The 15,209-nt window shown below is 44.2% G+C and overlaps 1 protein-coding gene across 8 annotated transcripts in view; it reads right to left on the bottom strand.

Moving 5' to 3' along the window:
- Positions 1-15,209, bottom strand: part of cdh23 (cadherin-related 23) — a 658,884-nt gene that overhangs the window by 19,489 nt on the left and 624,186 nt on the right. For all 8 annotated transcript variants that reach the window (XM_068020420.1, XM_068020419.1, XM_068020422.1 and 5 more), the window contains 7 exons: positions 14,895-15,021; positions 12,039-12,290; positions 8,469-8,630; positions 7,122-7,378; positions 6,179-6,276; positions 3,819-3,939; positions 1,138-1,217 (listed from right to left, as the gene is read on the bottom strand). In XM_068020420.1, coding sequence (XP_067876521.1) covers positions 1,138-1,217; positions 3,819-3,939; positions 6,179-6,276; positions 7,122-7,378; positions 8,469-8,630; positions 12,039-12,290; positions 14,895-15,021 — 1,097 coding nt within the window. The remainder of the gene's footprint in view (positions 1-1,137; positions 1,218-3,818; positions 3,940-6,178; positions 6,277-7,121; positions 7,379-8,468; positions 8,631-12,038; positions 12,291-14,894; positions 15,022-15,209) is intronic.

Genomic DNA, 15,209 nt, shown 5'->3' with positions numbered 1-15,209 from the left:
GTTCTGATGAAAGATCACAGACCTGAAACGTTAACTCTACTTCTCTCTTCACAGATGCTGCCTGACCTGCTGAGTATTTCCAACACTTTCTGTTTTTATTCCAGCATCTGTAGTATTTTGTTTTTAAGTTTTATCTGCACAAGCTCCACTCAAAAACATTGCCAATAATAATTCAGTGATGGTGATCCCCTTTGAAAGAACTGGGTCTATTTCTGTTATAGTAACTGAACCTCGTTCCACCTCTGCACAGGCTCGATATGCTCATGGATAATGTGACCCAAATATAAGAAGCCCCGGAGGGACTTTCAATTTTGGCATGGGAATAAATCATGCAAGAAGGTAATCATTCACCCGTTATAATCTTTTCCACTGATTTTAAGGGAAAGGAAGATTGGACGGGGTGTATAAACAGGCAGCTGATCCATCATCACCTGTTTTGTGCCCCCACCCCCTAGAAAGTTGGACTCCAAAAAAATCCACGACTCTTCTACAACGACCATTAACATCACAAAGATTATATGCACTCAGATCTCACATTGGCTCATACCCGGCAAAAAAAAATTTCGGTTCTCTTTCTCATTTGTACCAGATCATTGCTAATATTTGCTGCTCTGCTCCTCCAGATGTGTAACGTTTAAATTGTGACTCGCTCCCCACCCAGCCCAGAATATCAGTCCTGGCTCCCACTGCTGGTTTTAAGTCCCCTCTCTCCCTGAATTTACAAGAGCAGCAGGTGTCAGCCCTGAGGTAGGGAGGGAGATTCACCATTTCAATATCACAGAGCTGCTGGAGCAGAGTGGCAGCTGCTTCGAATGGGCTGCTGTGATAACTGCACAGTTTTCTTTTCTTGAAGCAATTTCCTCTGCAGGTGAATGAAACTCCAGTGAGGGTACGAACTGCCTGTGCAATGACTTAAATACGTTCCACTTAAACATGGAGATGAGCTGGGAATGTCCTCGGAGCTGCTCCCTTTCCTCCACTGTAAGTTGCTGGAAAGCCGCAAAGTTAGTGGCAAAGCAAGAACAGTTCTGAGGAAATTCCCCCGTCCCTCACACATGCAAATACATCCAGCAGTTTATTTCATTGACAATTACCTTTGTAACCTTGTGTAACGTAAATGTGAATCATGCCACTTACACTGTTCTGTAATACCAATTCATAAAGATGAACAGCATGGTAGCCAGGAACAGTAAAACTGCAAGAATAATTATCGCCATCTGGAAAAGGGGAAGAAAGAACAAACTTGAATTTATACAGTGCCTTTCATGACCTCAAAACATCCAAACTGTATGACAGACAATGCATTCCTTTCTGAAGTGTAGGCACTTTGCAATATTATATGCAAAGTACATGTTAATACAGTGCATACTATTATAAATGTGTATTAGTTGACGAATCGTAGACTAATTGATAGAGATTGATTGCTATGATTAGTCATCAATTCCATTGCCTATTACATCATGCGACTACCAGGATGGTAGATGGTGAACTTTCGGAATTCCTATGTTCCTACTTAATGCTCTGCTGAGTAAGGTTTACAGATTTTAACATACACAGTTTGTGCAGAGAGATCATGGCACTAATTTGCTGAACCCTTCCAACTTTCAGAGCTGTATTAAAGATTCCTGGGGCACCAGCAATATTCGCAACCCCTTCTCCAACACCGCACAAAACTCTGCCTGATCCATTAAAACACAAACGTGTCATAAAACGTGAGAACAAATAGGCCCGTGGAATGTTTACACACTGCATTACACCAAGGCAATCATATGTAGAATTAGGGTAGATGGTGGTGCAGTGGTAATGTCACTGGCTTGGTATTCCAGAGGCCCAGGCTTCAAATCCCACCAGGGTAGCTGGTGGAACTTAAAATCAATTAATTAACAAATTCAATTAATTAATAAAAAAAATCTGGAATTGAAAGCTAGTCTCGGTAAGGGTGCCATAAAACTACCTATCATCAATTGCCATAAAAAGCCATCTGGTTCACTATTGTCCTTTTGGGAAGGAAATCTGCCGTCCTTACCTGGTCTGGCCGACACGTGACTCCAGACCCACAACAATGTGGTTGACTCTTAACTGCCCTCTAAAGTGGCCGAGCAAGACGCTCAGTTCAAGGGCAATTAAGGAAGGGCTACAAATGCTGGCCTGGCAAGTGACACTCACATTCCATGAAAGAATAAAAAATAAATGACATAGAATGCACAGCACAGAAACAGACCATTCATCTAACTTGTCCATGCTGCGATTTAGGCTCCATTTATCCACCTTGGTTTCATATCCCTAAAACCCTTTGACTATCAAATATCTATCAATCTCAGTTTGTGAAATTTTTCATTGATCTCCAGCCTCAACATTTTTTTTGGAGTGGGGGGGGGGGGGGGGGGGGGAGTTCCAGAGTTCCACCACCTCTGTGTGAGGACGTGCTTCCTGAAGTCACCCCTGAAGGGCCTACCCATAGTTTTAAGGTTCTTCCCACTTGTTCTGGCCACCCCCACCAGAGGAAATAGTTTCTCTCAATCTACCCGATCAAATCCTTTTAGTCATGTTAAACGCGACTTAACTTGGTGACTTTACTGACTGTGACACCTAGTGTTATTAGGAGGTGATGGCACCTGTAGGGGACTGGGGTAGTATAACAACTATAGTGAACTGATAAGGGCCCAGAAGCACATCGCTTGCATGTGCTGTCAGTCAGTCATGAGTAGCAGCTTGATGAGGAACGCAAAAAGTAACATTACAAAAATAACACACTACATTGCACCAAGAACAAAAATTTCTATTTTGGCTCATGTAAAGTCTGCACCTGTTTTTAAAAAGCAGCAAGAAGACTGGCTTAGAAGTTTGGGTGCTCTAACTTTGTGGCATGCAGGGTGCGGTACTAGGGCCTGAAGAGTGAAGCCCAAGGCACTCGGGATATTGGGCCTCGAGTCTCAATACACATGGGCAGCGCAGTGGTTAGTACCACAGCCTCACAGCTCCAGGGACCCGGGTTCGATTCTGGGCACTGCCTGTGCGGAGTTTGCAACTTCTCCCCGTGACCGTGTGGGTTTTCGCCGGGTGCTCCGGTTTCCTCCCACAGCCAAAGACTTGCAGGTTGATGGATAAATTGGCCATTGTAAATTGCCCCTAGTGTAGGTAGATGGTAGGGAATATGGGATTAATGTAGGGTTAGTATAAAATGGGTGGTTGTTGGTCGGCACAGACTCGGTGGGCCGAAGGCCCTGTTTCAATGCCGTATCTCTAAGGCAACTCACCTGGCAAAGCACCGCTGATTATCGGGTCGCTGCAGTGCCAGCAGTGTCCCTCAGGTAACTGGGGATAATGGGGGCTCGGGAGTCTGGTAGCCGGTTTTGGGTGTGGACATTGCATGCTGACTTTTATGTCCTTCACCAATATGGCAGGTGGTGTACGTGCAGCTCGTAATGAATATGTGTTTCTTGGAAGCCGTTAACCCCTGGAAAACTGTTGCTGTGCAGCCGAATTTCTAGGTAGGGTGGGGGTGCAGCTAGAATCATAGAACGGTTAGAGCACGAAAGGCAGCCATTCGGCTTGCCTGCCCATGCTGGCTCTCTCAGAGCTACACAGTTGGCCCCACTCCCCTGCTAATTCCCTATTGAAAGCCATGCTTGAATCTGCTTGCATACCAATGGATTTGTCTCAGTGAGAGGTGACATTTGGAATAGGCAGGGTGGACTATCGGCCCAACATTGTGGCGAGAACACAAAAGCTTCTTTTGGCAGTTCAGGTTCCAAGCAACACTTGAATGACTGAAAATATCATCAATATTAACATCAAGCCACAGAATTAATTGTTACCTGTAAAGACGTCATATCATCAGCTGCCCTGACACTAACGGCTGGCTGGACATCAAGGATGTTGTAATTCCGGAAGAGATTTCTTAGCTGTTCCTTATTTTCGTCAATCATTTGTATGACCCTGAAACATAATCACACAATGCTGAATGCTCAACATTGAGTTTCCTTGCGTGAGGTGATGTGACACTCAACCTTCGTACCACACAGCTCCCAGGTCCGATTCCCACTTTGACATTCCATTGACATCCCGCTCGCAGGTACCTGCGCTCATATGTCCAGCAAGAGCAGTATCGCACTCAGTCCAGCAAGGGCAGTATCGCACTCAACTGTCCCGCTCACCCTCCCTCCTCCGTGAGTGAGATTCCAGAGGGAGAACATGTGGGAGAGTGATCTGGGAGAGGCTAGAACTGGTTAAAAATGACAAGGAAGGATTTTAATAGTCTCAACTTCTCCTTTCGGAAAAAAAAGATGTGCATTTATATGGCGTTTTTCGCAACCTCAGGTTGTCCCAAAGTGCTCTACAGCCAATGAAGTACTTTTGATCTAGGAAACACGACAGCCAATTTGTGCCCAGCAAGCTCCCACAACCTGTTATTGACCAATTAAGGGTTAAATATTGACCAGGTCACTGGTGAGAACTCCTTTACTTTTCTTAGAAGTAGTGTCCTCGGATCATTTACATTCTTCTGACAGGGTAGATGGGACCTCGGTTTAATATCTCAGCTGAAAGGCAGCACTCCCTCAGTAGTACACTGGGTCTAGATTTTGCTCTGCAGTGGCATCTGAACCCAGCACCTTCTGACTCAGAGGTGAGAGGACTACCCACCGAGCCACAGCTGACACCAGGTAGGTTGGCTCCTTGCATTAGATATAGTCATCGATGACGGTGTTTCTAAAGAACATGTTTCTGATTCACTCTGCTTCACACCACAATCTTTCCCCTTTACAGAAAATCACATTGCAAAAATCTAACCTGAGTTCAACAGTAACTGGACAGTCAGTAGCGGACATTGGCAGCGATCCACTGGGCTTGAGACTGAGGTCTGTTATTGGGACAGACTACATGAAGCTACATCCTGCATGAAATTGGCAGTGTGTGTGGCCGAGAAGGGCTCAGTTGCAAATAGCAAGTCCCTCATCTTCATCAACTCAATTTAAAGTAAGAAATCGATCTCAGGTTTGGTTAGAAGTTTAAGAATGCTGGGGAAATGTCTGAATATTCATGATCCAACACCCAGTATACAGAACAGAATATCTGACCCATCACATGACTGTAAATGGTTCACAATACAAGTTGAATTTTGTTGGAATGAATGCTGTAAAATCCCTAGCCTCTCTCCTTTTGGTCCCAGATTCACCTTCCTTCTGCCTTATGTCCGTTAATTGAAGTGAATCTATTTCCTTGCACGCTGCCTTAGTGGAGTTGATGATTGCTGCAGTAGAGGATCACCCATTCCACAGTGAGTGAAGTGTGAGCAAGGTATTCCTCAATTAACTCCTGGTTTCCTTTTTTTTAAAAAATTGTTCCACAAACTACCTCTTTACCATCATTCTATTAGATTTGAACTTTATACATGCGGTACAGAAGTCTCCTTAGACTTCAATCAACTTTCTTCCAAAACCAGGAAAACAAATTGACCTCTTCAGACCAAAGATCCAAGATCCAGACAGTCCTCCTCGTTCATTACTTGGAATAATTTCTGAAGCCATTCTGTTTTCATGGCAATGACAGTCACTAAAATCAGACAGGACAATTTCTTGCGCCATCTCTCCAGATTGTACACTCTGCCAGTATCACTTCCCTTAACACAAAAATCCACTGTTCTTTTTATAACATTATCATTCTCTATGACTGGACAACTGTTGCTCTGCGAGCTTTTAAAGTTTTGGCAACTACTTTGTAAAAGTCTTTTTACTGATCCACTTAAATTTAAAAAAACAAATCCATCACAGTGCTTCACTGGATGCAAGACATTTTGGGATATCCTGAAGTTGTGAAAGGCGCTATATAAATGAACGTATTGTTTTCCTCACAGCTCCACCCTGCAGAAACACAACTGCACCTAGAATTTCTTCCACGTTATTTTTTCTGCTAGTTCTTCACTCTTTTTGTTTCAAGTGCCTTGGAAGTTTTTAATAAATGCTATAAAAATGCAAGTTGTTGTTTTCAGCCTATCAGGGAACTTTTCCTTCAATTCTCCCCATTCCTTTACATTCCACTTCCATGCAATTTTCTGTGAATAATTGGGAAATAACAAACCCATGAAAACTCACTGCGTTTAGCCCCTTGACGGGATCAGCACCAGTTCTCACCACAGCAGTAAGTCAGCCCACACCCTGGAGTAAAGCAGTGAACTCACCTCTCCACATCCAAGATCCGATTAGTTTCCCGATTCACCACATGAATCAGAACATCTGTTTGGGCAAAATTCACTCGGCCCTTTTGGTCAACGTGAAACTGTAAAAGAAAGGCATGAAACATCAACTCTTGTCAGCAATGACAGAGCCTTGCTACGCTGAGTGTTATGTATTTTACCCATCAGTCACAAACCTGGCCCATGGTGTGGATGAACCAATATGCACTACTGTGCATCTGATCCTATCTGTGCTGAGAACCCTCATGCAGTCTAGTCTCTGCCGTCCACTGCACTGGGTCTGATTCATGTCATCCACCTCTGCAAACTGCTCCAGACTACAGCTGGACTTATTCCTGGAGGTGCATCACGTGACCTCCTGCCTCCAACCGTCCCCACCACACCCTCCCGCCATTGGTCATCTGACACGTCCATCCTCGTGGTGCCCCGCCTTCCCACAGCCAATCAGAAAGCCAACAGACTCTTTGTTATCCGACTGGATGATTGCCAGTCAAACAGCTTTTTCTTCCCCCTTGTCCAATATAACTGGTGAACAAAAGTTGCAAAGAAAACTTTAAAAATGCACGATTCTTTTAATGACCCTTTGATTTTCCTTCTTGGTTGCTCAAAGCAGTGTCCTGGACTTTAGATTTTAACCGCTGGAGACTCCAGGGCAATCCTGGCTTTCTTTGCATTCCCCACTCCGCCCGCCTTTAGCTGTCTGGGGTGGGGGGGAATTCGGATGCACTCTGGATGCTTAGTCAAGGCCTCTGGATAACTTGTCCAGTGACACAACTGCTACACTACCATACATAAAACTGTTGGTACATTAAAATATCTCATCGCAAGGTATCCGTGAGAAGCTGAAAAGGATGACGCACTCTATTATTGGTCTGGGTGAGCTCAAGTGAGGTTCATTTGCCTGAATGAGCTGCCAAGCGTCCATTACCTGCACATCATCTGTGTTGACTATGGCTCCAGTGATGTTGGAAAGCAACTTAATGAACTGTTCTTCAAACCCGCGCACCCTCTCCGGGATCTCATTGATGACAATCTTAACACGCTGGTCATCTCTCAGAATATAAATCCCGATCACCGCTGTGTCGTTATGTCCAGCCAAGTCTGAAGCCATGATATCCACTAGAAAATACCCAGGGTTGTAGGCCGTGAAGAGGTCAAAGGTCCTCACAATGCCATCCTGCTCCCCTGTAAATGTGGAATCAAAGATGATACTTTAAAGTGCGAGATTCCTCAGTAATAGTCCGAAAGTCAGCAAGATAAAAGTATTAACGCATTATTGCTGCCTTCCTGTAACATCGCACTTTAGGAGTTGACTCTGAGCAGAAAAGTGAAAAAGTGGGGTTGGAGGGAAGGCCTGCTTTGTGTTTCTATTCAGTATGACTTTTGGTGAAACTGGTTCAATTCTTGCAAAGTGTTGCAAGTTCCCCTCCAAGTCACACACCATCCTCACTTGGAACTATATCGCCGTTCCTTTACTGTCGCTGGGTCAAAATCCTGGGACTCCCTCCCGAACAGCACCGTGGGTGTACCTACCCCACATGGACTGCAGCAGTTCCAGAAGGCAGCTCACCACCACCTTCTCAAGGGCAATAAATGCTGGCCTGGCCAGCGACGCCCACATCCCATGAATGATTTTTTTAAAAATGTCTCCCGGTAGCTTCAAGCAAAGAGCCCAAACAGAAACATTAGGGTCACATGCAGCCATTCTGGCTTATGGACCCCAGATACCTCAGTTTCTGTTAATATTTAGCAATTTACAATTATGTAGTAGCTCGAACATAATAAAACTTCCTTCACAGCAGCTCTATCAGACTAAATCTGACACCAAACCAGTAAGTAGCTATTAGAACCAAACATCTGGTCAAAGAGGTAGGTTTTAAGCAGTGTCTGAAAGGAGAGAGAGGCGCAGAGGTTTGAGGAGGGAATTCCACAGCCCAGATAGTTGCAAGCAAGGCCACCAATGACTGTTTCCTCTTTCAAGACTGTCCTTAAAACCCAGCTTTTTACCAACCCTCTGATCGCTCCTTTTAATATCTTCTTCTCAGCATATGTTTTTGTTTCAGTAACACCTCTGTGAAGTGGCTTGGGTTGTTTTTCTACATGCAAGCTAATATTTTTGTTAAAACCGGAGACAAAAGAAGTTCACGCCAACTTGTTAAGTTCATTTTTTTGGGCAGAGCAATATCGAGAGCTCGGTGTCAAGGTTCCACAGCAGCAAGCATGGCTTGCGAGAGGCAGCGTAGCCTATTGATGCGCCTGTCTCTTAAGATCCTACCAATTATGAAGACATTCCCAACATCTTCAGATGCGTTGAACTGAAGCTGAATGTAGCGGATGTTAACAATTTGATAGAAGACTAGGCTGTTGTTTCCAATGTCAGCATCATTCGCCTCCACTCTGATCAGCTCAGATCCAACTTTAGCATCAGTGGCGACACCTACAGGCAGCAAGATCCATCAGTATTATAGGAATGTACATTATAATGACAATGCAGAGATTCATCACACGGCATCTACAACCTAGGAAAAGGCCATCAGACGCAAACAAGCTCGCCTTTTCGCACCAACAGAGCAGAAAAGGCTGAGGGGGGGACCTGATTGAGGTATACAAAATTATGAGGGGCATAGATAGGGTAGATAGGCAGAAACTTTTTCCCTAAGCGGAGGTGTCAATTACCAGGGGGCATAGATTTAAGGCAAGGTGCAGAAGGTTTAGAGGGAATTTAAGGAAAAAAATATTCACCCAGAGGGTGGCTGGAATCTGGAACGCACTGCCTGAAGAGGTGGCAGAGGCAGGAACCCTCACAACATTTAAGAAGTATCTCGATGAGCACTTGAAATGCCATAGCATACAAGGCTACGGGCCAAGTGCTGGAAAATGGGATTAACATAGATAGGTGCTTGATGGCCGGCATGGACACGACGGGCCGAAGGGCCTGTTTCTGTGCTGTATAACTATGACTCTATATGTTCACCTTTCAAGATAGCAACTTGGATTCAAATACAGGAGTCAACATGAAGACTGCCTCATTTAGATAAGTGTTGTTCAATATATTAGGTTCTAGCCTCATGTGGCTAATTGGGAATGTAGGTGTGACTAATTGCAATTCCGATCAGTCGATCAAAAAAAATGAGTGCTAGACACCATCTTTGGTCATGTGACCTCAATACTCATATTTTCATGGCATATGCATGTGAATTTAATCCTTTGTGTTCATTTGTTGGGAAACTGTTGAGATATAAAGTAGAGTGTGCCAGTGTTTCACTTCCTTGATTACTGAATGGTGGTCGATGTTGATATGTTCAAATACACCCATTAAGTACATTTACCTGTAATGTGTAAGTGTACGCAAGGTGTTTTCTATTGAAATTAATGCAGCAAAATGTTTTTCACTCATGTATATTAAAACCACACCTGTGACAAGTCAGCAGTTTCTATTGGGAAACAATGATTTAGATTCTGTTGTGAAAACCCCACATGCCAAATATTAATTTCATCGATTGGAACTTTGCCTGAGACTTTTACTGGAAATTGTTACACATCATTTTTTAAAAAAGAACAGCTAGCAGCCCAGATGACCATGGACATTTGCATTTGAAACACCAAATGATTAGACAGGAGACAAACATGATTGACTCAAATTGTTCTGGCTAGGCTGAGTCAAATACCTGAGCTGGCCTCATCACTGTGGTCGTCAAGCGCCATCGACACCCACTGACTTTGAAAGAGCCGCCACCTCGCCCCCGCTCCCCACCAAGTATGTCTGGACAGACTCAGGGGAGAGCCTTGAATTTCAGAGAAAATTCCAGAAGAACCTCATTAAAACACAAAGACGTGGTCATGTCATTTGATTGTTTGTGCAACCCTGGGAGACTGAGTTGTGATTCAGAAAGCAGACAGTAACTGAAAGCCACCAAGGGGACAGCTCTCTCTCTCTCTCTCTCTCCAGTAAAGATCTAGAGAAGCCACAGCGGCAGCTGGTAAAGCCAAACCTACAGACCAGCACAACCAACAACTGGGATACAAGGGTCAAAACCCCCTCATCTGCCTCGAGACTGAGAAGCAAACTTACAACCCCGTGCATGCGGCCCAGTGAGGACTTCAGGATTACATTTTCAACTAAGGACTCTGGGACTGAGATTCAGTAGTTAAGTTCCATTTATTTCAGACTCTACTCCCACCACCCAACTTTGTTTTCCCTCTGTAATCTATTTGTGTGCGTGTGTCTCTCGTGTGAATGTGGGCATGAATGCGTACCGTATTTTAGTAATTTTAACCGGTTTAGAATGATAAGGACAATAAACTTACATCTTTCTTGTTTAAGCTCAAGAAAACCTATCTGATTGGTTCTTTGGCAATTATATTACAGGAACCGGAGGAAGCGCTCACTGAAGTGGTGAGTGCAATCACTGGGTTTAAACAAAAATAAACCCTGTTGAAGTTAAACCAGAGAAGGGGTGAAAGGGAAGCCTGAGACCCCCTCCTCACCTGGTGGTAACAGATTCAGTTGAGGCTAAAATATTAATGAACAAATTAGATGATCTTTTCTGGCAGACACAAGCCTATCAAAGATTTTATCAAACTGCTCGTTGTTTCATTTCTGTGTTGCTTAAAGCAGCCTATCTCTTGCATCATGGAGACTTCTTGCTTCCAGTGAAGGGCTATGGTGGTACAAGTTACACATTTGATAGAGGACTCTCCTTGTTGTTATGAATGCTGGGAGAGCCTATTCTCCATAGCTTTCTTTTATTTTCTCTGAATAGTTATTAACTTCTAACCAAACAAAGCATGTCAAGTGGCAAGATGTACCATCACAACATCCAGCAGATCATCATGTGTGTGGTTTCTGCCTAAATCTGGGAGCATTGATAGCCCACTGAAACAGGCCAATCCCAACACACCATGGTCACACTTTCAGTTATTTTGTTGTGAATGAATAACTATTAACTTTCCCTCTTGAATCTGCAGTTTAACTGCTACATGATTCTCAGCATAAGACATAAGTCAGCATAAGTCTGAAAACAGACAATTGGAAAGCAGAGTGTCAAAAGCTTATACTAAGTCTACGAAATAGAAACAGGTCTTTCTGCCCAACTGGTCAATACACGGGCCTCCTCCACCCTATCAGCACATCCTTCTATTCCTTTCTCTTTCACCTGTTTATCGAGCTTCCCCTTAAATGTACTTATGCTATTTGCCTCAACCACTCCCTGTGGTAACAAGTTTCACATTCACACTACTCTCTGGGTAAAGAAATTTCTCCTGAATTCTCTACTGGATTTATCAGTGACTATCATACTTTATGGACTCCAGTTTTGGACCCCCGCCCCCCCACAGTTAGAAACATCATCTTCTCCAATGTCTACCATATCAAAGGCTTTCATTATCTTAAAGTCCACTATCAGGTCACCCCTCAGCCTTCTCTTTACTGGAGAAAAGAACCCCAGCCTGTTCGGCCTTTCCTCTCAGTTCTGTTATCATCCTTATGAATCTGTGTTGCACCTTCTCCCATGCCTCTATACAGTTTTTATGACATGGAGACCAGAATTGTTCACAATTCTCCAAGTGTGGTCTAACCAAGGTTCTACACAAATTTAATGTGACCTCTCTGCTTTTCAATTCTAGCCCTGTAAAAAGAAACCCCCAGTGCTTGATTTGCTTTTTTAAAAAAAAAAATGGCCTTAATAACCTGCGTTGCTACCTTAAGTGATTTATGTATCGGTAACTCTAAATATCTTTGCTCCTCTACCTTATTCACACTCATTATCCAAGTAGTATATGTCCTTATTCCTCCGACCAAAATGCACTACCTCACGTTTCTCTCTAGTGAAATCAGGAAACCCACCAGCCGTGTACTCCGACTTTATGAACCTGGGCGGCTGATCATCGATGTCATCCAGGAAGATGCGGACCTCCTGGAGGGTGAGGTCAGCGCGGGGGTCGAAAAGCTGGCTGTGCCCCCTCGGAGGTCTCCAGCTCGGGTTACTGGAGGCTTTGACGATGATGGTGTAGAATGGGTTGGTTTCTCGGTCCAGATCACTCAGCACCTTAAGCAGCCCATCCCGGTTCAGCTGGAAGTTGTTATCTGGATCTCCAGCTACATTGGCAGAAAGTTTAACGAGTTATTTTGTTCTTGTGCAGTCACATGGCAATTACATTAAGTAATGATGTTACACTTTGTATTTCCACCTCTGGAGTAAGGTTGCCCACACTGGTTGAATGAATTTCTGGAGGTTTTATTACATGACCCCCCATGCCTCCAAACATCCCGCCCCTGCACTCCTGCCATTGGTCGCCCAACATGTCCATCCCCCATGACGCCCCGCCTTCCCACACCAATTGTAAAGCGAGCAGACTCTTCATTAGCCGATTGGACAGTTCTTGATTGTCAGTCAAACAACCTTTTCTCTCATGTCCTTTTTTTTAAAAATACAACTAATAAACAAAAGTGTTCAAAGAATGTTCTTTATTGCTCCTTGTGATTTTTCTCCTGTGTTGCTCACAGCAGTGTCCTGAAGATTAGTCTTCATAATTTCTCCAAGGCAATCTGTGACAGTTGGCAATCCTATTGCGTGACCAGACCTCAAATCCAGCTGTGATTAAAGGGATAGGAGTTATCTATGTTCACTGGCTGTAAGGATTACTGATTGAATTAATTTGAGTAGTCTCAATGGGGTTCCTAGATGCCTTGGAGCTATTGTAGAGCACCGTCACTAACTGGGCATAAATGTTGGCGCGGATTGGAAAAAGAGCAGGACGTGGTGCTCACCAGAGATTGTCAAGTGAAGTATGGGATTGAGGGTTAAGTTGGAAAGTGGGGCAGTCTGGCATATGTTTCAATATAACAACAACATGAATGTCTACAGAGCCTATCAGCTAAGAAATAATGCCGACACTTCAAAGATTGGGTGTTGGAAAGAGGTGCTATACAAACATAAATTAGGAGCAGGAGTAGGCCACTCGGCCCACGAGCCTGCTCCGCCATTCAATAAGATCATGGTTGATCTGATCGTAACCTCGACTCCACATTCCCGCCTACCTCCGATAACCTTTCACTCCCTTGCTTATCAAGAATCTATCTACCTCTGCCTTAAAAGTATTTAAAGGCTCTGCTTCCACTGCCTTTTAAGGAAGAGAATTCCAAAGACTCACGATACTCAGAGAAAAAATTTCTCCTCGTCTCTGTCTTAAATGGGCAACACCTTATTTTTAAATAGTGACCCCTAGTTTGAGATTCTCCCACAAGGGGAAACATCCTTTCCACATCCACCCTGTCAAGACCCCTCAGGATCTTGTGTATTTCAATCAAGTCACCTCTTATTCTCCTAAACTCCAGCGGATACAAACCTAGCCTGTCCAACCTTTCCTCATAAGGCAACCCGCCCATTCCAGGTATCAGTCTAGTAAACCTTCTTTGAACTGCTTCCAACGCATTTACATCCTTCCTTAAATACGTAGACCAATACTGTACACAGTACTCCAGATGTGGTCTCACCATAGAAACATAGAAAATAGGAGGAGTAGGCCATTCGGACCTTCGAGCCAGCTCCGCCAGTCATTATGATCATGGCTGATCGTCCAACTCAGTAACCTGTTCCCGCTTTTGCCCCATACCCTTTGATCCCTTTAGATACAAGAGCTATATCTAACTCCTTCTTGAAAACATACAATGTTTTGGCCTCAACTGCTTTCTGTGGTAGTGAATTCCACAGGCTCACCAGTCTCTGGGTGAAGAAATTTCTCCTCATCACAGTCCTGAAAGGTTTACCCCGTATACTTAGACTATGACCCCTGGTTCTGGACTCTCCCACCATCGGGAACATCCTTCCTGCATCTACCCTGTCAAGTCCTGTTCGAATTTTATAGGTTTCTATGAGATGCCCCCCCCTCACTCTTCTGAACTCCAGTGAATATAATCCTAACTGACTCAATCTCTCCTCATACATCAGTCCCACCATCCCAGGAATCAGTCTGGTAAACCTTTGCTGCACTCCCTCTATGCCCTGCCCTGTATAACTGAAGCATAACTTCCCTACTTCTGTGTTCAATTCCCCTCGCAATAAATGATAACATTCTATTAGCTTTCCTAATTACTTGCAGTACCTGCATACTAACCCTTTGCAATTCATGCACTCGTATTCCTCTGCATCTCAGAGCTCTGCAGTCTCTCACCATTTAGAGATGCTGTGTCAGGAAGAGAGAGATCAGGGGACACAATGGATAGCTTGGCTGAAGAGATGGGTTTTGAGGTTCGAGAGAGTCAGCAACAAAACTTTTGAATGGTGCGACACAGGGAGGGGGGAACTGAACAGAAGGCGAACATCAGGGAACAGAGGATTTAGGAGGGGTTTATAGGACTGGAGGACGACGTGGAAGTAGGTGGGCAAGATGTGGAGCACGATACAGATGAGGATGTGGATTTTAAATGTAATGTTAGGAGACATTAAGAATCAAGAAAGTCAGCATGGATAGGTGGAGGTGAAGGATGAAGGGGACACCATGCAGCACAGGCCACAAATGGCAGTGTTTTGGACAAATTTGATCTTATGACAGTGGGGCATGGAAGGCTGGCAAAGAGAGTTTTGATGAGCCCAGTCTGGAAGTGTTAAAGGTTCAATCATTTCAGTGTCAGAGGGGCAGAGGGCGGGAATGATTGCTCTTGATGATGGATAGATTTGGGAACGATTGGCTGGGAACTTACCCGCTATGAAGTAATAGACCACAGCATTGGCTCCTTCATCATCATCAATCGCTCCAGTTACATTCCCCACAACGGTGGCAGGATCAGAGTGTTCGGCCACAAAGAGCAACTGATACTGCAGACTCCTCTAACAAAACATAGGTGCAGCACTGGGTTAGCTACATACTATGCAGAGAGAGAGGGGAAAGGAGCAAGAACATTTAAAGTAGAACCAACCCTTCACCTCCTTAACACTTAAAGCAAATATCCATACAAAAGTTGCATTTGCTCTCTTCCCTGTGAGAAATGTTTTCCAATTCTGAGGTTTTATTTGAT

This window comes from Heterodontus francisci, chromosome 42 (genome assembly GCF_036365525.1).
Source record: "Heterodontus francisci isolate sHetFra1 chromosome 42, sHetFra1.hap1, whole genome shotgun sequence".
Lineage (NCBI taxonomy): Eukaryota > Metazoa > Chordata > Chondrichthyes > Heterodontiformes > Heterodontidae > Heterodontus > Heterodontus francisci.
The sequence above is the reverse complement of the archived record's forward strand: the minus strand, read 5'-3'. Positions and strand labels throughout refer to the sequence as shown.